General features: G+C 41.6%; 1 protein-coding gene across 1 annotated transcript; it reads left to right on the top strand.

Moving 5' to 3' along the window:
• The first annotated feature begins 1,948 nt into the window (after positions 1-1,948).
• Ppp2ca (protein phosphatase 2 catalytic subunit alpha) lies at positions 1,949-24,688 on the top strand. Its single transcript, XM_051180736.1, has 7 exons — positions 1,949-2,287; positions 14,773-14,982; positions 18,929-19,102; positions 19,613-19,702; positions 20,135-20,296; positions 21,363-21,481; positions 23,190-24,688. Exons 1-7 carry the CDS (start codon positions 2,186-2,188, stop codon positions 23,260-23,262), a joined length of 930 nt encoding a protein of 309 aa, XP_051036693.1. The 5' UTR covers positions 1,949-2,185; the 3' UTR covers positions 23,263-24,688.
• The last annotated feature ends 254 nt before the right edge of the window (positions 24,689-24,942 follow it).

Genomic DNA, 24,942 nt, shown 5'->3' with positions numbered 1-24,942 from the left:
AGGATGTTTTAAGTACATATAATTATATCTTTCCTCCATTTTGTGAAGGTGGTGAGCCAAGTAACCTGCATCAAGAGGAAATAAATAACACATTAACACTACCAGCAAAGAGTGCCTAGCTAGTACTTTGGAAGAACCCTCATTATATAACCTTAGCATATAGAGTGGGCGTTAGTACTTTTCAGTCTGCCAAACTAACGTCATCACTGTCTGTACAGGTGAAAAAATGCAGGCAAAGTGACGAATGCTGATCATCTGTGCTTCAGGAGCTGTATGACTGTGGCTGAGACCTTGGCAGGGTGAAGTTCTCAGGCCTGACCATTACCTTGGAGAAATCCCTTCTATTTTGTGTTTCTGACTGCTTCCTACTCTTCAAGACTGGACCAGTTCTCACACAGGTCCAGGGCAATGGTGAAGAACATGGCAAGGCATCACAGTGAACATGGCTTTGTAACTATGGGTACCCAACAATCATGTCTTTATTCATCTGTCTGAACTCTTATTATACTCTCTCTGTTATTTGGGGTTGTTCACCGCAAATCAGAGTCAGGATTTGATCTGGAAGAACAAGGCTTCTAGAAGAGTACATCTTAGGTACTTTCTTTGGGCACACTAGAGGGAGGTGCCCAGGGAAAGCAGAATTGGTCAAGCCAGTCCACCTGGCCAAGCAGGTTGTCCTTGATAAAGGAGGATTTTCAGCTCTGCCATTTGTGGATGAGGCCACTGAGGCCCTCTCTTCGCTTGCGGGTCAGAGTGATGCCCTAGGAGATGCGTCCTGCCCGGCATATGTCAGACTTGACTGCTCCCCACAGTAGAGCTTAAAAGACCAGCTCTCACCTTGCCCTTGATGGTTAACCATTCTTTGACTTCTATTACCTCTCAAGCTCTGGGAGAGCAGTGTATAACTTCTGTACATTCCATCCATTTCGGCCAGTGCTGTTGGGAAAATTCAAGCTCCACTAGGGCAGTAGCCCTTGTTTGTCTGTATGACCCCTCTTTTTTCCTCTAGGCATGGGATCTGGTAAATAGTTGGCGCACTGTGGAGCCAAGCATCTCTGTTAATGCAGGGGCAGTGCAATGTGAAAACATTTCGCAAGCCCCAAAGAGATTCAACCAGGTCAAGGGCTGATCCTTAAGAGTATCAGCTTCCTTTACTGTCGCTGTTTCTACCAGCACCAGAACACAGCAGGACCGATATGTCCTCTAGAAAGTGGGCCAGGCTCATTTCCAGTGAGCACAGGACTTGGAGAAAAGTGCACACCGTAGCTGCGGGAAGCCACAGGAGAGGAAGCTAGGCTCAGGACAAAGCCAGGATCGAAGGCCTCGCCATCGCGCCAGGACAGGTGTCTGCTGGGGGTGTCAGGTGAGTGAGTGACATACCCCAAGCAGGTACACCTTCCTCCGCCTACGAATGACCTAATTACAGCAGCTTGCAACACCCTGGGGTGGGGAGGTCACTCCAGGCAGCCTGCCACTAGGCGTCAGTTTTTGTCCTCAAAGACGTGGGGCTCCCTCCCATGCGGTTCCTACAGCTGCTGGACTACGCTCCTTAGGTTTGTGACTGTTGTTTCAGTGATCAGGCTGCTAGGCCCAAGACCACATCTGAGAGGTGTGACCCGGCGGCCTTCCAGAGAGACCAGACCACAGATATAACCAGTCCTCGCCTAGCCCGACTGCCCATGCGCCATGCTCGCGCAGGCATCTAAGAGCTTGGAGCTCTAGGATTAACCTGGTTCGGCGCTTGGAGCACTGCGCTTGCTCAAACTCCGCTCTTCCCTTCCCCCACCCCCCTCCCCGCCGGAGGACCACGCCCCGAAATCGAAGGCACTTCCTCCGGCGTCCAGCTCCGCTGCGCCTGCGCCTAGGTCCCACGGTGCGCCGCACTGGGTCCGGGCCCGGCTCAGACGCCCTCCCCGCGGCCCCCTGACGCCGGCGTGACGTCACCACGCCGGGCGGCCGCCATTACAGAAAGCCGAGTCCCGAGCTAGGGCGAGCGGAGGAGGAGGCACAGCGGCCGGCGGCCCAGCACTGCGGAGCGAGCCAGCGGGCCGGCGCCAGCGCCTAGCAGCCGCCAGGGGCCGCAGGAAGCACCCCAGGGAGCGGCGGCGGCGTGTGCGTGGGGCCCGGGTGCGGGCGGCGGCGCGGGAGCAGCGCGGAGCGGCAGCCGGTTCGGGCGGGCGTCATCATGGACGAGAAGTTGTTCACCAAGGAGCTGGACCAGTGGATCGAGCAGCTGAACGAGTGCAAGCAGCTCTCCGAGTCCCAGGTCAAGAGCCTCTGCGAGAAGGTGAGCTCTTTTAGGCCCCAGGTGCGGCCGCTGCCCGGGCCCCGCGATCAGGAGGCTGCGGGGACGGTGCAACATGGCGGCACTGAGGCCAGGCCCCTCGAACCTCGCACACCGGCGCCCGGCGCTGCCCGCGGCGACTCGCAAGCGACCCTGCGCCCCCCGCCTCCAGCGCGCTGATTGGATGGCGCTGCTACCGCGGCCTAAGATGGCGCCGCGCGCCGGACTCCGGGCTTCCGAGCTTCCCGGCCCGGCCGAGCCCAGGGCGGCCGGGACCCTGCGTGGTGCTAGCCAGGGGCTAGTTCTGCTTTGGGCCCAAGAACGGGACCCGGACCTGCGGCGAGGTGGAGAAAAGGCCTTGAGCTTGCAGCCCGGCTTGCTTCATGGAGCCGGAGCTTTTCACAGGGTTCCCCCACAGGCGGGTTTTTAGGCCAGATCCCAGCCCCTGTAGAAAGGTCACATCGCGTTCGTGTTGCTTCCACAAGCCAGCTTCCTCGGAGCCCTGTGTTTCGAGTGTGCGTTTAACGATAACAAAAAAAAAAAAAAGTCGCTAACCCAATTTCTGCGAAGGTCATAGTGGTAGTTTCAAAGGAGCAGTGTAAAGTTTTCATAGTTGGAAGAAATGGAGGATTTGGTGAGTCATACTACACGAAGAGCTTTGGGATTGGAAATCCAGTGTCGTTTTAATTTATGATGTATATGCTGACCCAAATTGGGTAGTGTGAAATTCTTTTTCGGTGCAACATAGTTGGCATGGTGCCATTTATGTTTAGAATGAGCAACACAAACGGGAAGAGAGTCAAATCTTGTGTCTTCTCTTGGTTGAAAAGTTTATTGACTGTATTTTTGTGGCTACAAGTAGTGGTAGTAATCCCACGAGTTGACCTCTTTCTGTATTTCAGGGATGGTGCTGAGTCTATTCAGCATAATGATAACTATGTTGTGTATCTCAGGCTATCTCGTTCCATTCGTTTCCCCCGAGAGTTGGAAGAGCGGGTTGTTAAGCTTTCGGTCGTGTTGTATTTTTGAAGTCTTATTAATACAATTTTCTAATATAAAATGTTAGTCTTTATTCCATTTTGGGTTCACTTTTCACGGTTAATTTTTAACATTTTAGTGCAAAATTAAGTTTTGTGTTAGGAAGAATTTTGGAGTGTGTTATGTTTACTCCTTTGTGTTTTGATGTAAAGGGGAAGCTTTTTGCGTTTGAAACTGCTGAGAACAATTGGGGTTTAAGTCAGATGTGAATTTATTTCTGTAAACAGCTTCCTTCCCTCCCAGGTATCCCTGACTGCCCTGGTACTGGTTATGTTAGCCAGGGTAGCTTTGAACTTGTGGCAAGCCTTGTGTCTCAGTTTCCCAAGTGCTGGGATTACATGTGTGTGCTATACCACACCCCACTTGAATCTCCAGTAGTTTGATATTTGTTTCTCTCACCTCAAGTGAGGTTGGTGTTTTTAAAGTTTAGAAGTAAGCTTTGTTTTTTCAAGACAGGGTTTATTTGTGTAGCCCTAGCTGTTCTCTAACTCTAGACCAGGCTTGTCTTGAACTCATGGAGAGCTATTTGCTTCTGCCACCCCAGTGCTGGGATTAAAGGCAGGCACCACCACCACCGCCTGGCTAGAAATAAGCTTTTTAAAAAGTACTTAATATACTAAAAAACCAAAAAACTTTATTGTATATATCGCCTGGTCTTAGTTTCTAATTACTAGCTGTGGACATTTTGAGTCAGCTAGATGGCTAGTCATTTGTGTGGAAAGAGTAAGGCCACTCATTTGGCTTTGGAACACCACTACTTGTTTCCCAACTAAGTGATTGTGACTGGTTTTCAGATGACCAATTACTATAAAATAGTTAAAACATGTTCTGAGGTCACTTCTAATCTGATAGGATTTTGTTCTAAACTGGCACTTGTATGTTGAGTATCCAAGATTGCATGCTATTATGAATGGAATCAGAAGACAATGAAGAATACGTTACAGATATTCTCAAGGAACTTAAAAACTAGTTGGAAAGATTAGAATGGTATTGTCAACCTGACACACTCTAAATCAGTGGTTCTCAACCTTCCTAATGCTACAACCTGTTACAAGTAGTTTTCCTGCCGGCTTTGTCCCACCGCCTTGCCATCCCCAAATAACACACAGAGACTGTACTTGATGTAATGCTGTTGGCCAGGTACTAATTTCTTATTGGCTAGCTCTGTCGTAAGTATTAACCCATTTCTATTAATCTCAGTATTTCCACGTGGTCTCATCTTACCAGAGAGTGGGCTGACATTCTGTTCTCTCCAATCTCTACATGCTGACTCCTTACTACTTCCTCTTTCCTCCTCTACTAGTCCCGCCTATCTTGCTTTCCTATTGGCCAACAATGCTTTATTCATTAACCAGTAAGAGAAACATAGTTACAGAATGACATCTCCCATCAACAACCCTTAAATACGTGCAGTTCCTCAGTTGTAGTGACCCCCAACCATAAAATTATTTTTGTTGCTACTTCATAATTGTAATTTTGCTACTGTTGTGAATCATAATGTAAATGTCTGATGTGCAGGATGTCTAATATATCTGTGAAAGGGTCATGCAGCCCACAGGTTGAGAAAAGTTGCTCTAGATTCACCAGGAAAGTGACTCAAGTATTGTCTAGATCAGGTTGGCCTATGAGCATATTTTAGGAGTATCCTTATTATGTTGAGATGACAAAACACACCCACTGTAGGTGGCACCATTTCCTAGGTGGGAGGGGGTGTCCCTCAATTGTGTAAGCATGGTGGAAGCTCCCTATAGTAGAGGTTCCCTAGTGACCTGAGTTTGACCCCTTAGGACCTGCATGGTAGAAACAACTTACTCCTTCAAATTGTCCTCTGACCTGTGCACACAAATTTAATTTTAAACATGTGAGCTTGCATTCATTGTTGTTTGTGATTGTAATGTGAGCACCTCCCTCAAGCTCCTGCCACTGTAACTTCCCTGCTGTGATGCACTGGGACTGTCTCCAAGCCAGGCATGGTGCTATGTCCCTTTAGTCCCAGCACTCAGGAGACTGGGCAGAAGGATCCCTGTCTACAGAACCCTGAGTTCAAGGGCAGCAAGGACTCCCCGGAGAAACCCTGTCTCAGGAAGGAAACCTTATCTCGAAACAACAGCAGTAATAATAAAATACTTGAGCCTGGTGGCTGTGGGGCACACTTTTTAATCCCAGCATTCAGGGAGCAGAAGCAGGTGGAGCTCTGCCTTTGAGGCCAGCCTGGTCTACAGAGCTAGTTCCAGGACAGCCAATGCTACACAGAGAACCTTTGTCTTGACAAACCAAACAGCAACAAAAAAATTGACTGGTGCATGCCTGTAATCCCAGCACTGGGAAAGCAGAATTACAGGGTGAAACATCAAAAGAAAGAAAGAAAGAAAGAAAGAAAGAAAGAAAGAAAGAAAGGAAGAAAGAAAGAAAAGAATAATAGTTCTTGAATATATTTTAAAGATTCCTTGAAGTAGATTGCTTGGATGAATGTTGTTGTCTGACTTTCTTTTAATTGTATTTTAACTTTTGTAACTAGGTAAGCCTTAATACTAAAAGATTTTATGTAGGGTGATGCATGCCTTGGTATACAGGTAATGTTTTATTGCCAGTTCTGTCTCTAGGTGAAAACTACATTTGCTCTTCGCATGATTGCCTTCTAAATATTATTTGTTCATTTATTTATTTGTGAGACAGCTATGTTTGTGTGCCTAAGGTCAGTCTCATACTCAGCATCTTCCTGCTTCAGTCTCCCAAATGTTGGGATTGCTGAGATTTATTACTGATACATGTGCTACCATGTCCAGCTTTAACAAATAATTTGAAACATAAGCAAAAATTTCCATCAGTTTAATATGTTTGTTAAAGAACTACACCAATCAAAAATAACTACTGATGATGTCATTATAAGAAGGAATGATAGCATCAAAGTCCTTCTCCCTTATGTAAAGATAGAAATAAACCCTGCATGGTCATTCTGATTAAACAAATGGCTTGAGAATTCTGTTCTGGTACCTTGTCAACAATAGCAGTGTTGCTTCAAAGCAAAAAGGATCCAAATGCATATCATAACAGTGGTGAGCATGGTTTTTATGTTGCTGGCTCATTAAAAAGGAAGATAGACTTCAAGATCCTACCCATGCTAAGCTTACTGTGTAAGGGAATTCGTAGTTTTGGGTGAGCATATGTAGTTTCACCAACAGATTGAAAAAAGTTAATACTATCAAGGTGCTGAGTGAGGTCATGCGTTTCCTGCACGTAATCCCAGCACTCTGGAAGTTGATGCAGGAGGATGGCCAGAATCAGAGGCTGGTGGAATTCTTTGAGTTTGAGACTAGGCTAGTCTATGTATTGAGCTCTAGGTCATCAAAGACTATATAATGAAACTCTGCATGGAAAATAAATAAGCCCATGGTGTCCCACACCTTTAGTCCCAGCACTTGGGGAACAGATAGGCAGATCTCTTTTAAGTTTGAGGATAGCAAGAGCTACCTTAGAGAGATCCTGTCTCAAATAAGTAAATCATCAGTTTGATTTGAGACTAACTACAATAAAATGATCTTTTATTATATGACTTAAGCAGTGTCTTATGTTGGATTCTAGTTTTGGCTTTTAGGCCTTCCAAATACATAAAGAATAAATGTTCTTAGTTTTTCCCCCAAAGTAGTTCTTGACCTAGCTTGTCCATTTCTTTGCTAGCACTGTAAATGAAACAGTTCTTATAGTATCATTTAGTATAACATTTGCTACATTAGTATGGAAAAAAGAAACCTCTTATAATCTATTTTATGAACTGAACTTTTTCTTTTAACCAACATTAGTCTTTTCTTTAAGATTTATGTGTATGGGTGTTTTGCCTCTGTATATGTATGTACACCAACCATGTGCATGCCTGGTGCTTTTGATGGTCAGAAGAGGGTATCAGAATTGTGTATACGTGTAAGCTATCAAGTGGGTTCTGGGAATCAAATCCCAGTCCTTTCTAAGAGCAACTGGTGCCCTAAACCATTGAGCCACCTCTCCATCCCCCCAAGATTAAATTCTTAGATGAAGTAAAAATATTTCTGGGTTTAATTTAAAAGGCTTTTAGGCTGTTACTATAGCAGTAGTTAAGAACAAGCAGGTGGGACAGGCATGTTAAAATGTTTTCATTATACTTTTGTGTAGTCATTGTTGTTGGTTGTAAATATGGAGCAGAGGCCCCAAAAGGTTACACAGCTGGTGAGGGAAGCTGGAGTAAGGTTGTGTGGGTTATGACTTCTAGTCCCAATGTTCTCATTTTGTTTCCAGACCCTTGTTGAGGTGTTGGTAATGAAGATGCTTGTAGATTGGTTCAGCCTGAATTGTGGGCTCAGTGATTCTGTGTTCCTTTTGCTACAAAGCTCCATTAGTCAGATGGTGTTGTCCCACCCCTCTTGAAAACAGTATTTTTTTTCCATTTGCATGTGGCTAACTTCATTTAAATAAGATTGGTAAGATGAAAACTGAGGGTGTTTTTGTTTGTTTGGTTGGTTGGTTGGTTACATAGCATAAATCTTATGAGGAGAGAAGTTGGAAAATGTTCTAATAAAGGTAAATTGACACTCAGAATGCTGTTCTTCATCTCCAAAGCCTCCATACACCTGTGAGGGTTTGTTCCTTGTACCCAGCATGGGGTGGTATTGCAGCTTGAATGTAAAGGCATAGGTAAGCTCATGTGCTGATTCCTCAGTCTTCCCTGTCCTCTGCCAAGGGCCCAGAGTTCTGTCTTGAAATACTGGCTGTAAAGGTGAATTTCGTGTAGTATCAAGAATGGTGTGCCCTGAAAACCAGATCTGATAGTGCAGAGTCCCAGATATTCAGAGTTTGAGACAGTAGGATTTCATATTCAGAAACAGTCACTTAGTTTTGAGACCTATCTGAAGATAAATAAATGAAGAGAAGGCTAGGGATGTAGTTCAGCCATACAGCACCTGCTTGGCATGCACAATGGCCAGCCATAGAGAGAGGCTTTATTTATTCCTACCCTGTAGGAATAAATAGGGCAAATTCATTTCTATGTTCAGTCTGTTTTGTTGTAACCGGTATTTTCTTTTTCATTGTAAGTCAAGTTTGCCATAGTTATCTGTGAAGTATCCTTTTTAATGTGTAGAAAATAAACACTGAATTTTGAGTTGAGTCTACTGAAGGGGCCAGCACTTTTCTCCTGCTGTGACTATTTCTCTTATTTCCATTTTTTCTTTAAAATCTAACATTTTTCATCTTTGGAAAAGCCTTCTCATTCCTGAGCTATATCTGAGCTGGACTGAGTTTAGGAGAGGGAAATATTTTGTTGGTGGTGTCATTGTTTTAAATAACTTTCTTCATAGGAGTAGGGGAGGCTTAAGAAGGGAGAACTCTAGCTGCCAGTTTGGTAGGTGAGAGGTGACTGTTCAACAGTCTGGGATTAACTGCTTCATTTCTTCACAGTACAGTGGTTTTACCTATTTATAAATTGGGGTTGGGATTGGAATTGGTGGACACAGCAGAAAGGGTGTTTCTGAGTTGTGGGTGTTTGTAACTGCATGAGCTTGTCAGTTGCTTCTCCATTCCCCTCCCTCTTTCAGTCATTTTTAACATGTATAGATGACATTTTCAGTCATATTTTTATGTTTTCAGGTTACTGTTTATCTCACAGGTGATAATTCTTACCTTGTGTTGGGGCAGAGCAAAAGGCTGCAGACTTTGGTTCTAGACCGTCCCGACTGTAGACTTGGTTGTACTGTTGATAGGCCTGTGCTTCTGCTGTGGGTTCAGTTGGCCAGTCCTTATTAGTCCTTCCCTGCTGAACTTGATGGCCTGTCTCTGCACGGATTCAGGTTGATTTTTGTTTGTTTGTTTTGTTTTTCTTCTCTGATTAATAGCAGTTTCAGCCAGGCAGTGGTGGTGCACACCTTCGAGGCCAGCCTGGTCTACAGACCATGTTCCAGGACAGCCAGGGCTACAAAGAGAAACCTTGCCTCAAAAAAGCCAAAGCAAGAAAAAGAAAAAACCAACGTTAGCTTCTTTACATAAGATGATTGATGATTAGTGTCTCCATCCAGATACTACCCAGAGAAGAATTTGTGAAACACAGAATTATTTCTGTAGTAAAACATAGCATTAATCATCTAGTAGTGAGCTGCATCACATTTCCCTTGGTAAAGACATTAAGATTCTACTTTTGACATATTATAGAAATTGTTTGGGGTGCTTTTTGTTCAATTTTATTTTTTATTTTTATTTATTGTATAGGGGCACTAGATGATCTTATTGTGTGGCCCAGCTTTTCCTAGAATTTGAGGTCTTACTGCTTTTGCCTCCTGAGTGCTGGATTTACAGGCATATTTTCTCACAACCTCCTGAGTATATTATTGTTTGAAGAAAAACACTGTAATCATGCTCTTTTAAGAAAGTACTTCTGGCTGGGCAGTGGTGGGCCTTTAGTCCCAGCACTCAGGAGGCAGAGGCAGGCAGATCTCTGTGAGTTTGAGGCCAGCCTTGTCTACAGAGTGAGTTCCAAGACAGCTAGGGCTGTTACACAGAGAAACCCTGTCTTGAAAAACCCAAAAAAGAAAGTACTTCTAGGAGCTGGAGAGATGATAGTTTAGCATTTAAGAGCACTGACTGCTCTTCCAGAAGACCCAGGTTCAATTCCTGGCACCCACATGGCAGTTCACAATTGTTTGTAATTTCAGTTCCAGGGGATCTGGCACCCTGTTACAGATGTGCATGAAGGCAAAACAAAATGCACATAATATTTTTTTTTAAATCTTAGTAAACAAAAACTTAATAGACAGTACCTCTAATTCTAATACAATAGGCTAAGGCCTCCCAAGCTCAGGGCTATATAAACACTTAGTCTCAAAAGGAGGAGGGGCCATCTAAGCCAAGAGGTCAAGTTGTAGACAAACCTAGACCATATAATGAAGTCAGGGCTTGCCTGCACTATTAGGGAAGCTCTCTGTCAAAAGTCAAGGGGCAGGGTTGTAGATGAGTGGCAAAATCCTTAGCTAAGAAGGAAAGACTCCTATTTTCAGCATGGTTTATTTATGTAGAACAAAAAATGAACATTAGGTGATTGAGCCAGTATTGGAAACAAGGGGTTTGTTTTGTTTTGGTACACTAAAGTATCACGATTGTTGGTATGTGATTCAGTGTTGCTTTCTGATAAGGTTGGGTTTTTTGGTTTTGTCTTGTTTGGTGTTTTGGAGGCAGAGTTTCTCTATGTAGTCCTCCTGGCTGTCCTAGAACTCTGAGAGCCACCTGCTGCTTCTCCCAAGTCCTAGGATTAAAGGCTTGTTGTCATTAGCCTAGTTTGAGATGATGTTAGTTTGTTGTCCATGACTTGAACTTTTTGGAACAGTGTCTCATGGGTTTAAGTAACCTAGTAGCCAAGAGCGATCTTTAATTCCCCATTCTCCTGCCTCTGTTTCCAAAATGTATTTAAATGGTGGGAGCTCCAGGAGATTATCCCAGTCTAAACACTTGAGCATTATTTAATGGTCAGGAGGCAGCTGAATGTAGCCTTTCCCCCAGTGGGGGGCTGTGTAGGGTTTTGCCTCCTTGGGGGTATTTTGGATCTGTTGCTTATTTGGGCCTTGACATCCTCAATGAGTACAAGTGTTGCCTTCTCCTGGACAAACTTGCTTTTTCTGTAGGGGCATTCTGAGGGTGTTGACTTCCTATAGAATGTTGGCTGCTTGGAATGCTGGGAGGTAGGGGAAGGTGAATGACAGACATGGTCGTGAATGTTTCAGCATTGCCTTTTCAGTTTTCAAAGCCATGGATTTCTGTGTTGTTTTGACAAATAACTTGATAATAAGTGCATACAAGGATTTTTGACACAGTTGGAGAATTGTGCTTCTAAGTCATTGTGGTCAACCTGTGAGTCAACCCATTTTGGTGGGGGGGTGTCTTGTTTCTGATACCCTGCAAATCAGAGATTCACATTGCATTTGATTAACAGTAGCAAAATTATAGTTATAGTTACGAAGTAACAATGAAATGATTTTTATGGTTGGGGGTCACAACACGAGGAATTGTAATAAAGGGTCACAGCATTAGGAAGGTGGTTGTTTAACTTAAATAGATGGGTGGCTTCTTTCTACAGTATAAGTTAACTAGAAATGACAAGGCTATGTACCCCTCAAGGAAATGAAAGTAATTGAATTTACCTCCCTCATGTCTGGCTTTCTTTGAGACAGGATTTTTGTCTATCTTAACAGTTCTGGCTGTCCTGGAACTTGCTTTGTAGACCAGGTTGGCCCTAAATTTACAAAGACCCACCAGCCTCTGCCTCCTGAGTGCTGGGACCAAAGGCATGCATCACCACTGCCTGGCTGGATTTTCCTTTTAATTGTCTTTCTTGGATAAGTTACAAAGTCTAGTTCACATAAGCTTGCTTTCATTTCATCTTATTTGATGATTGGGATGGCCCATATTTAAGCGTGGTGATACACCTTTAATCCCAGCACCTGGCAGAGGCAGGTGGATCTCAGAAAGTTCCAGGGACAGCCAAGGCCACACGCTACACAGTGAAACCCTGTCTTGGGGTAGGGGTGTGTAGTCTGTAGGTTACTTAACAGCAGGCTAATGACAAAACTGTGAGATGCCTAAGTACAAATATACTGGGGGGAAAAAAATTGGAAGTACTGACCCCCAAAGATTATATTCCTTCCAGAATTGTTTAGATTGCATTTTAACTTCTGCATTTCCTGATCATAAGATTTTAATAGAATAGACCAGTTCTAGTTTTAACCTTATTTTGTTGTTTCTATCAGATCTCCTTTTTTCCCTTAAATTTGATTGTTCCACTCTACGCTATAACTGTATTGTATTTTATTTGTTTTGTATTTGCTTTTCAAAGCAGAGTTCTCTATGCAGCCCTGGCTGTCCTGGAATTCTGTGTAGACTGTGCTGGCCTCCAGCTCAGAGATCTCCCTCCCTTTACCTCCAGGTACTGGGATAGCTGTTCCAGAACTCATTTGTGTAGATCAGATTCACAGAGGCCGCCCATCTGCCTCCCCTTTCCCATTTCTAGGATTAGAGTTCTGCACCACCACACCCAGCCTGGGGAAAATGGTTTAGGGAAAAAAGGGGGTGGGGTCATTGAGATGGCTCGGTGGGAAAGGAATCTCTGCTATCAGATCTGTCTGCCTTAGTTTGATCCCCAGACCCCGCATGATGGGAAGAGAAACTGATTCCCACAAGTTGTTCTCTGAGTGTGGAATCAATTCACACCATAGCTCACAGGTCTGCATTCCCTCTGCTCTACTAAATAAATGTGGTAACTTTTAAAATGTTTCCTTTTGCTTTGGGTACAAGAGTAAAAATGCCAGCATGAAATTGATTATTTTAAACATGAATCAAATTAATTTGAATAGTTCTGTCATGGGGGACTGGAGAGATTGCTCAGCAGTTAAGAGCATCACTGCTCTTCCAGAAGACCCAGGTTCAATTCCCAGCACCCACACAGCAACTCAGACCTGTCTGTAACTGCAGTTCCAGGGGATCTGACATCTTCATACCGATGCACTATGCACTATACCAATAAAGTTAAATGAATTCTATTCTTTTTGTTTGTTTCTTTCTTTGAAAGCAGATTGATAAAGGCCTAGATCTCTAAAGCGTGCTATTAAAGGCCATAGAAGCTGGGTGTGATGGCGCTTACTTTTAATCCCAGTACTGGGAAAAGGCAGAAGAGTGTCTTTAGTTGGAGGCCAGCCTGGTATACATAGCAAGACCTTGACTGTTCTAGAATGCAAATGAAAATTGGCAGTTTCTGTGTGTAAAATGTCTAAAGTTTGAAAGAACACAACAAAATGCTACTAATGGTTATTTCACCTAAGAAATTCAGGATTATGGTCTATGGGGATGCTTAGTCTTGGGTGGGGGTGTTTGTTGTTGTTTTAAAATATAGAGGTATATCTTAACTGGCATGGTAGCAGGGGCCTTTAATCCCAATGTTTCTAGGAAGTATCTCTTTTAAAACTGAAAATACTCTTCTAAACTTGATGGATGTCTGGAAATAAGCTCCCCCAAAGCCTTTGGAGAGTAGGAAATAGTAATTTTTAAACATGGTTGTACTGAGGACAACATTGGTAGGTGTGGAGAGGGACTTAAATGTTACTGACTTGGACTCCATTTTCAGAGATTACAATTTTAGGGAAGAAACAGATCTGTGTTTCAAATGTGTAGCCTTAAATTGTTGGCTCATTAGCAACATTGTTCTCTATTTGTGTGTGTGGGGGAGGGGATTCTTTTGAGAGATGATATCCATATGTATCCAGGCTGGCCTTGAACTTGTAGCAAGCCTCCTGCTTTTGGCCCTGAATGCTGAGATTTTATTTAGGGTTACAAATTTTTGGTATGGGCAATTGGTCGTGCATCTGATTTCAAATGATCTCCCTTTCCTTCTTGATACTTAGGGTACTCTGCTTTGTTCATTCAGTCTGTTCTCTTTCTCCCCTCCTTTGCCAAGGAAATGACCTGTTTTGTACACCAGTGTCCAGTGGCTAGCACAGGGCAGAGTCATTCAGATGGTTTACCAGATAATTATCTCCCAGTATACATTTTTAGCATAAGTAGCTGTCTGGCTGAATGATGGTTTCTAAAAGCAGCTTAGAAAGCATGTATACTATCTTGGATATTCTAATTGTAGAAAAGAACTTTTATAAAGAAATAGACCGAAATGAGAGGAAAATTTAAATGTCTTAACCTCCAAAAAAATCAAGACCAAGAAATGTCAAAGCTTGAGGAAGCAACATTAAGTGTTTTTTTGTTTTTTTTTTTTTTCCTCCATATTTATTTGCCTGCGTGTATGTCTGTACCACTTCCATACAGTGCCCTCAGGCCAGAAGAGGTTGGATTACTTGGAACTGGAGCTACCACCGTGTAGGTGCTGGGAATTGAATTTCTGAAAGAGCAGCCAATGCTCTTAACTACTGAGCCATCTATCTCTCCAGTCACATCCTGATCATTTTCATTGATCTTGTATGGGTGCTACTGATGTCTTCAGTATTCTAGTCAGATAGAAATTTGATAGCCTTTGCAAACTGAGTGATGATTGACTATTATTGTGGTACATCTTCTCTAAGACATCCCCCATAAAGTAGCCAATGCATAGACTGTCTTGTCTTATAAATATAGGCAGTGTTCACTAGAATACACATGGGTGGAATGAGAACTTGCACACAAAATATATAAAATGTAAGCTTTGGGGATTGTGGGGAGGGTTTCTCTGTGCAACAGTCATGGCTGGCCTGCTGAGTGCTGGGATTAAAGGTGTGTACTTCCACCAACCATTACAAGATGTAAATTTAAAAATTTTAATGTCTATCTTGGGTTGAAAATGCCTGTGGTTTCATATTTTGTCAAGTCTGCCCTTCCCACTAATATGAACAAATGCATCTTTTTTTGGCACCATTTAATGCTGAATGTATTGCTTTATTTTTTTTCCCCTTTATCTGTAGGCTAAAGAAATCCTGACAAAAGAATCCAACGTGCAAGAGGTTCGATGTCCAGTCACTGTGTGTGGAGATGTTCATGGACAATTTCATGACCTCATGGAACTCTTTAGAATCGGTGGTAAATCACCAGATACAAATTACTTGTTTATGGGAGACTATGTGGACAGAGGATATTACTCAGTTGAAACAGTTACACTGCTTGTAGCTCTTAAGGTAAATTTACTTTTTTTGTTTGGACTTTTTGAACTGGGTGTGAGCCTTCTGGAATATTGTTTTCCTACCATGATTTGTTTTCTTCATCTGAATGTTAAATTTTAGAACAAACTTCTATATTTAGTAATGCAAATAGTGTGAGTGTCAAACTTAGCCATCATATCTGCATTTGGAACCAGAAGATGGTTCAGAACATGTTGCTGTGAGATACCTCTGGCCATCCTGGAACTATGTAGACTAGGCTGGCCTCAAACCCAAAGAGTTCATAACCTGCCTCTGTCTTCCAAGTTCTGTGATTGACAAGCTGGTCAAGTAGAAATTGTTTAGTACATTGGCTGTGGAAATAATATAACTACATTAATTATTTGAACATCTGTGTTGGATTATTTGCACCATTTGACAGTCCTATGACAATTTCACAATGACCAGATTTCTAAGCTGAAGGTTTTGTTGTCTTTAATATTAGAAAGGGAATTTGATCTAAATGTACATAGGGAGCAAATACCTAAACAATAGTTTATTCCCTGGAGTAATAATAATTAACTATGAGAACTGAAGTCTAATCCTGGCTCTGGTGAGGCCCAGGTAAAAGCCTTGAGAGTTGAAGCCAGCCTGACTTTTTATTATTAAAAATAATAATAATAATAATTAAAAGAAGCAAATTTTAGAATCCTTGCTTGTCATTTGTAGCTCTAAATGAAGAGTCAACACTAAAACACAGTGGCATGATTTTAGAGTGGAATGCAGAGGCATTCCCTGGCGTAGGGAGCTGCTTGACTTAATCTTTGGAGGGGGAAACTTTACCACTTTTCCTAGGCAACAGACTCAGTTATTCCTAGGCAACCAACGCCTAGGAATATTTTATTATAGAATATTCTGAACAAGAAATTTACTGTCACTGATTTTTTTCTAACTTTAGAGATGTGGTGAGAATTTCGTCAGAGCTGACTGATGAATAGTGTCTATGCTGCTTAGAGCACTTTAGTGGAGTTTACAGTAGATGGTAGGCACTTTGTGCAGTGACTGCAGATAACTGAAAGAAGCTGGTAGCCCAGGTTTACTTGGAAAGAGTGAGCTGCCTATTATAATTCATGAACTATTGGGCTTGGTTGATCTCTGAGTTAAAGGGTAGTCTCATCTAGCACAAAGTTCCCACTAGCCAAGGTTCCATAGTGAGACCCTGTCTCAAAAAAAAAAAAAAAAAAAAAAGAACAAAAACAAAAAAGATTTATGTACCAAGGACTGGACTAGACTGCATTGTGTCCTCCTAAATGTCATTGACCCAAATCCTAATTCCTGTACCTCAAAGTATGGCTATACTTGGTGGTAGCCCTTTATATGGGTAGTTAAGTAAAACAAAATCACGTAAGTAGGTCTTGTTCTATTATGAGTAGTTCCTCTCTAAAAGAGACTAGAGGGCTAGGGAGATAACTCATTTGAAAGCCCTAAGTTCAGTTCCCAGAACCCATTTTTTTTTTTTTTTTTTTTTTTTTTTTTAAATGTCAAGCATGAAGGCATACACCTATAATCCAATCCCGAGGAAGTAGAGACAAGGGGGTCTCCAAGGCTCACTGGCTAGCTAGCCTAGCCTAATGTGCTTCAGGTCAATGAGATGCTTCTCCAAGGATGGCCACTAGGATTCCAAGCATGACACCTTTGTCCTCTCCAGTTGTTTTGTGAACATAGAGAAGATGAGAAACCACATGGAGAAAACAGCTGTCTATAAATTAAGAAAAGCCTTTAGAAGACCCCAGTTCTGCTGGTACCTTGAAGAAAAGCCCCTCTGTAGTGTATGGATCCACTCCAAAACTCATGGCTGCCCTTAGCAAATGAACACTGTGGGGAAGGTAGCACTTTCCAAAATGGTGTCTTAATTAGGCTCAGATTGCTCAGCTGTATTCATAAAACGATAATCCAGGGCTGAGGATGCAGCAAGTTTCTAGAGTGTTTGGTTAGCATGCAAGAAGCCTATATTTGACCCTCAGCACAGTATAAGTGTGATGATGGACAAGAGTAATTTTAACATTTGGGAAATGGAGGCAGGAGGAGCAGGTCAAAGCTACTTGGAAGGAAAAAAAAAAGTTTGTTCAGTTGTTACTTTCTTGGTGCTTCTGGTTGAACTCATTCTCTTGCATTCTAGCTAGCACAGGTTCACCACTGAGCTGTAGTCTCACTTCAACTTTAAAACATTTTTACAGTTGTTAATTTTGTGTAACCATGGAGATGCATGCATGCCATCAAGCATGTATGGAAGTCAAGTCTCTTTCCACCCTGTGGGTTCTAGAGAGCAAACTGGTACCTAACAGATAAAATGTAGCCATAGCTTGTCTTGGGCCGGTGAGGTGGCTGGTAAAGGCAGTTGCCACTAAACTTGATGTCCTGAATTTGATCATTGGAATACACGTAGGCATGTAATACATGCACTTAGAATAAATGAAATTAATTTTAAAATTAGGATTGATGGCAGACACCTTTACCCTTAGCCATCTCACTTGCCTGTACATACCCTTTTTTAAAAGCCTCTTATTAAAAGATAGGGTTTTTGTTGTCATTTGTGGGAATTTGGTTTGTTTGGGTTTGGTTTTTATCCTACAGGGTGTTTAGCCAAGGCTGCCTTCCAGTTGATTGCAGTCTTTTTAGTGTTGGGGTTATAAGCATGTGCAGCCATGTTAAGACAGATTTATTTCTTTCTTCCTTTTTTTTTTCCCCCTCTTTTTGTTTAAGACATGGTTTCACCATGTAATAGCTCTGGCTGTCCTAAAAGTTCTTTTGTAGACCAAGCTGGCCTCAAACTCACAGAGATCTGCCTGCTTCTGCCTCCCGAGTGTTGAGATTCATATGTCTGTCGTCACCACCCAAAGACAGATTTCTTGAGACAGGATGATGTGGTAACTTGAACAAGCCTCAAACTCCTCATTCTCTGCATGGACCACTATGCCTGGTAGATAATTAATTTTAAATAGCTACTTCATCCTAGAGGATAAATGGTTAATAAGAACATGGTTAGTTAACATCACTAGTCGTTAGGGAAAACTACATTAGTCAGCAGATATCATAGATGAATATGCCAAAAAAGAAGTCCCCATACATATCTGTGAAGAATGTGAAATGGTCCAGCTGCTCTGCAGAATTTTGAAAAAGTTTCATATAAATCAATCATGTATCATAATATCTACACATTAGGAATATGTTCAAAACATTTGAAAGCATGTGAGCAGACACAGAAATCATGATGTGTGGTCACCCTGTGAGCTAGTGTACAGCTGTGAAAAGTGTGCACTTCCATCTGGCCACAGCATGGTGACTTTGGAATATGCAACACAAGAAGCTATGTTTTATAATTTTTCACTTACATTAAATGTTCAGAACAGTCATTCTCAAGAGTCAAAAGTTAAGTAAATGGTTGTCAGGAGCTGGGAGAGTGGAAGTAGAAGAAGGGGTTGCAAATAGGCATGAGGGATTGTCATAAGTAATAATATAAGGCTCTAAAATTGGGTTGTGGTGATTGTTGCTTAACTATAAATTTAGTAAAAGTCATAGAAAAAATGTATTTTTTTATTTCACACAAGATGGTATGAAAGGGTTGGTTTTAATTAAGGTGATATTGATAAACACTTGTTTTTTTTTTTTAAAAAAACGTGTTTATAGCCTCCAAGCGTGATGGTGCACAATTTTAACCTCAGCACTTGGGAGGCAGAGGCAGGCAGATCTCTGAGTTCGGGGCCAGCCTGGTCTACAGAAGAAGTTGCAGGATATCCAGGGATACACACAGAAACCTGCCTCATTTAAAAGAAAAAAGTTTGTAATCTATGATTTCAGTTCATTGAAGTATAGAAATGTGTTTTTGTTTGTTTTGTTTTTCTTCTAAATTAGCACTCTGGGTTTTACTATAGAAAGTTTTATGAAACTGTTTTTGGGAAGAGCTAGCTATCTGTTTTTGCTTTAGGTTCGTTACCGTGAGCGTATCACCATACTCCGAGGGAATCATGAGAGCAGACAGATCACACAAGTTTATGGTTTCTACGATGAGTGTTTAAGAAAATACGGAAATGCAAACGTTTGGAAATACTTTACAGACCTTTTTGACTATCTTCCTCTCACTGCCTTGGTGGATGGGCAGGTGTGTACACCTTAAAACTCATTGCTGGTTTTCCTTTTTTCAATAATCTGCTTTATTAGTGTTTAGGAGCAGCTGACTTTCCACCCTTACAGTTCACATCCCTTTGGAGTGCTTTTTGGTAAATATTGATACTATTTTTCTATGTTATCAGGTGCTGAACTGTACAGAATGGAGTCATGGGGTTGGAAATGTAATCCATTCTGCTTTGGTGGGGGGCTGTTTGTAGAGGAGCCTGGGAGATATAAGGGGCTGTTTGCTAATCCTGGTAGATGTGGACACACACAATAGTCTAGTGGGGCTGTGGGTAAGGACCTCAGCGATGGCAGCTGGTCAGGAAGAAAGGATGAATGCTCAGTGGTCGGGAGTAGTGCAAAACAATGGCTAATTCTTCATCTCATTGAAACAGAGAGGATCTAGAAACTGAGGCAGTCAAATGGCTCTTGTCTAAAGTGTACCCCAAATATTTTGATTTCTCTAGGTATAGTTACCATTTGTAATCAATCTTTTTAGATCTTCTGTCTACATGGTGGTCTGTCGCCATCCATAGACACACTGGATCACATCCGAGCACTTGATCGCCTACAAGAAGTTCCTCATGAGGTATGACTTCTTTTTGATAAATTCTCCTCAGAAGCTCTTTAGAAGAAAGGAATATTGTTTAGCTGTAGCTTAATTCGTTATATGTCCATTCAGATTATTGAAATTAAATGACATGTGAGCCCTCTTACTATTGCTCAGAAGTTGTTTAGAAGCCTTCTGGTGTCATCACTGTTACCCCATACTGTCTAATAATGAAACTTGGATACACAGACAGATAGGATAAGGTACTGGTCAGATGTGCCTATTGATGTGCATTGTGCCTTGTTAGAATCTCATTTCATTTCAGAGAGACCTTAACTGCAAAGTTCATGCTTTGTTCAGCAGACACCACTCAAAAAGTGATTTTTGTAGAGTGCTGCATTTGGTGAATTATTAAATCAAGAATTTTCTACTTTGGTAAAAATCAGTTTATAACTTGTACCTGCTTTTTAGGGTCCAATGTGTGACTTACTGTGGTCAGATCCAGATGATCGTGGTGGATGGGGGATATCTCCTCGAGGAGCTGGTTATACCTTTGGCCAAGATATTTCTGAGACATTTAACCATGCCAATGGCCTCACGTTGGTGTCCAGAGCTCACCAGCTGGTGATGGAGGTATGTTCTTTTCTTTGAAACCTGTCAAACTATTTAGTAACTGAAGGAAAGGAGTTTGACATTGGTGCTGTTAGTGAGACATCCTTTATTCCTGTAGAATTTGCCATTGGAGCCAAACTATTTGTGATGTGCAATCAAATGAAAGAAGTTTGTGGTGTACATATATTTAATGTGTCTTCAGAATGACTTGGAGGGACTTGGGATTTAATGATGAAAGGGTTAAGGTGTAGAGAGATGGAGAAGGGTGTAATATAGTGCAGTTATTTAGTATCTCTGTGTGTAAGAAAGGGAAGGACAATCAAAGTCCTTTGGATACCTGGGCTGTGGGTGATTTGATTTTTGGTTGTGAGCCCAGCCTTTAATGGCTGAGCCATCTCTCTAGGCCTGTAAATGATTTGAAAGAAGTCTTCTCTGGTGGGTTCTTAACTTTGAATGTGGACTACCACGATTTCTTCTATAAGGTATTGTCAAGACCGATCTTCAGCCTAGTATTGCAGCACATGCCTGCAGCCTCACTAGTTAGGCTGAAGCAGGATTGCCTTGTGATCCAGACCAGCCTGGGCTGCATAGTGAGGCCATGTCCCAAAAAGGGAAAACATAAGTTTATTTAAAATCATGTTGTTTAAAGTCATTCTTATAAATAAAAGACAGATTTATAGGAGCCTACTACATGAAAAACTATTTGGTGATGGATGGTATTTAAGCTGGATTGTGTTAGTTGACTGACTGGTTATTTGATTGGTTTTGTTTTTGTGTGTGGGGGGGTGTTTTGTTTGGTTGTTTTTTTTGAGATGGGATTTCTCAGTATTGCTTTGGAGCCTGACCTGGAATTAGTTCTTGTAGACCTCGTATTCACAGAGATCTGCTTGCCTCTGCCTCCTGGGATTAAAAAGTGTATGCTACCATGTTTGATTTTAGCAACAACAAATGTCCATATACATTTTATAGGTTGTATAAAATTTAAAAAAACATAATCCTTTTGGAGAGAAACTGTCACTTTTTCTTAGTTGAATTATACTTATCAGTATAGGTAGGCAAGTAACTTTTTCTTGCCTCTTTTTCACAGGGGTATAACTGGTGCCATGACCGAAATGTAGTAACAATTTTCAGCGCTCCAAACTATTGCTATCGTTGTGGTAACCAAGCTGCAATCATGGAACTTGACGATACTCTTAAGTATTCTTTGTAAGTATCTACTCTGAGCTAGAGCTACATGTTCTCCAGCTCTTGGTAAACCAAATTACAGGTTGACTGTGTTCATGGAAATGGACCTACATATAACAGGAATTAGCTTCTCTTGGAGTCCAGGATGAATTACTAGGTCTTCAATTGCTTGTTGTTATTGTTTAAAATGGGGTCTCACTATATATCTCTGATTGTACTGGACTAGAACCCACTCTGTAGACCAGGCTGGCCTTGAAGTCACCTCCTCCTAAGTGCCAGGACTAAAGGTCTGTACCACTAAGCTCAGTGGTCTTCAATTTCTAAACCCATGTTTTTTAATTATGGATTAGATCAATGTGTCAGACACTGTTACCAGCACTTTCTTGCCAGCCTAGTCCCAGAGCCATGTCAGCTATTTATTTAATACAGCACAGAGACGTTGTATTAAATAATAGGGCTGTTGACCTGTTACTAGTGGTTCTTATTGGCTAGCTCTGTCTTAAATATTAACCCATTTCTATTAATCTAAGTGTTTTCACTTAGATTACCAGAGAGTGTCCGGACCTCCTACGTCTTGACTCCTCTCTACTACATCTTCCAGAATCCTCTTTGTCTCCTAGTCCCTCCTTATCTTGCCTTCCTGTTTGCCAGCGGTGCTTTATTCATTAAATAATAAGAGAAACATACAGAATGGCATCTCCCATCAAGACATTTATGATCTTATTAGAAGGGTCACCATTGTATGAAAATGTAGCCTGTAGGATTGAAGTTGGCTGTTTTTGAAGTTAGTTACAACACAGGCACAGGTTCAGAGCTCTCATCTTAGTACTTGAGAGATTGAGGCAGGAGGATTGGGAGGTTAAGGACATCCTTGACTACTTTTCCTGTTTATATGATAAAATACACACTGACCAGCCTACAGTTCCAAGTTATAGTCTGCCACTGAGGGCAAGTTGGAGCAAGAAGTAAACACAGCTACAGTCAAATACATCACAGTCAAGAGCAGAGCTGGGTATAGTGACCCATGCCTTTAATTCCAGCAGAGACAGGGTGCTCTCTGTGAATTTGAGGCCAGCCTGATCTATATAGAATTCCAGAACAGACAGGACTACCTATATCAAGAAACCTTGACTAGAACAAAACAAAGAAGCAGAATAAATGTGTGAGCCCTTACTTAAGCTGAGTTTTCTTCATTCTTACACAGTTTAGGGCCCCCTGTTTAGGGAATAGTAATGGCTACAATGCTGTTCCTACATCAGTTATCAAGACAGTCTTCCACAAGCATCCCATAGGCCAACCTGATTTAGACAAGTCCTCAATTTAAAACTGTCCCCAGGTGATGACTTTCTTGTATCAGATTGACAGTTAAAACTATGTATGACCAACCCCCTAAAAATAAACCAGCAACTTGAAATGGGGTCTTGCTATGTAGCTTTGGCTAGTCTGGAACTCAATCCACTGGCCTCTGGCTTTTTTTTTTTTTTTTTTTGTTATATTTATAGCCTAAGCTGGTCTATAACTGTGATCCTCTTGCTTCAACTTCGTGAATGCTGATGTTAGAGCTGTGCCCCAGTATACCCAACTCCAAAGTTGGGTTCTGATCTATTAAAATATACTGAAACTGGATAGAAAATAAACCATATAATTTGAAAAGTTGAAGGTTTTCATTTTGATGAATATATGGATGTCTTCTTAGAATAGAAACAGTGAATCTTATTTTGTTTTTCAGCTTGCAGTTTGATCCAGCACCTCGTAGAGGCGAGCCACATGTCACTCGTCGTACCCCAGACTACTTCCTGTAATGAAAATTTACACTTGTACAGTATTGCCATGAACCATATATTGACCTAATGGAAATGGGAAGAGCAACAGTAACTCCAAAGTGTCAGAACATAGTTAACATTCAAAAAACTTGTTTTCACACGGACCAAAAGATGTGCCATATAAAATTACAAAGCCTCTTGTCATCAACAGCCGTGACCACTTTAGAATGAACCAGTTCATTGCATGCTGACGCGACATTGTTGGTCAAGAATCCAGTTTCTGGCATAGCGCTATTTGTAGTTACTTTTGCTTTCTTGAGAGACTGCAGAAATAGGATGTAAACATTAACACCTGTGAGTCCAGTTGACTTCCACTTAGCTGTAGCTTACTCAGCATGACTGTAGATGAGGATAGCAAACAATCATTGGAGCTTAATGAACATTTTTAAATAAGTACCAAGGCCTCCCCTCTTGTTTTGTTCTTTTCAGGGATACCATTTAATTTAATTGTATGATTTGTCTGCACTCAAGTTTTTCCCCTTCTCAAATCTCAGCCCCACGTTGTTCTTTGTTATTGTCAGGAAACCTGGTGAGTTGTTTTGAACAGAACTGTTTCCCTCATGTAAGATGATGTTACTGCACAAGTCAACGCAGTGTTTTCATAATAAACTTGAGAACTGAGAAAGTCAGGTTTGAATTGTATCAGTGGGCACGACTGGTGCTGTTTATTAAACAAGATAAATCAATTGATCAATTTTGGAATTTGTAGAATTCCAGGTACAGAAAAATAAAGATCAAGGCCACTGTTAACCTCTCTGGCAACTCCTTGGCATTCTTCAGAAGAACTTGGGGACCTGTTTGTCTGACATATGGCATACACTGTTTGTCTTGTTGCTGGCCTGCGCTTGTGAAAGGAATCTGTGCTGCTTCCATAGGACTGGATTGTTAAACCGTAGAACTGGAGAGTTTCTTTTTTAGGATTTTACTTCAAATGGCATGTTTTCAGGTAGAACTTAAACTAAATGATGTGTCTAATTAGTGTAGTTTCTGGTTATAAATATATTGCTATGTATATTTCATGACTAAAATGATTGACAGAATGGTAAGTTCTTAACAAACATTTGTACATTTCTTGTCAAGTCATGTGATCTTAGAGTTTAATTTGTCTCAGATAAGTTGTTAGAACCTTAGCCTGTGTTAAGTTCCTTAAGTGGTAAATCACTGAAGCCAAGTAGAAACCAATTTTTGGGTTATGGTTTGTGTTTTGTTCCAGATCCTGAGTGCCATTCTCAGTGAATAATGAGTTTTCCCTACTATTCTTTGACTTGGCTTAAAAATGAAGACTAGTTCTTCTGTGGGGACCGAATATTTGCTATTTTAAGCTACCTGGGCAAACATTAGGATGCTTAATCATTACTGTGTGAGTGTAGTAAATAAATGTTTCCTTGCTTTGTACTGTGTTGAATTTGGAGCCAACAGTGAAGTTGCAACATTTCCCTGCACAAACTCATTACAAAAGACAGGCCCTTGGTTTTTCTAGGTATCTTCTTTTCTGAGTTAAAAGAAACACATTCTCCTGGCCAAACATAATATCTATGTAGAGCACTTTCTCTTAAAAAAAAAAAATAATAACAAAAATAAGGGTGGGATATGGAGAGGGCAGAGGGACAGGGTCTTATTGTGTGGTCATGAGTGACTTGGAACTTGTATAAGCCAAGC

This window comes from Phodopus roborovskii, unplaced genomic scaffold (genome assembly GCF_943737965.1).
Source record: "Phodopus roborovskii unplaced genomic scaffold, PHOROB, whole genome shotgun sequence".
NCBI classification, from domain to species: Eukaryota; Metazoa; Chordata; class Mammalia; order Rodentia; family Cricetidae; genus Phodopus; species Phodopus roborovskii.
This window is presented reverse-complemented; position numbering and strand designations above follow the sequence as displayed.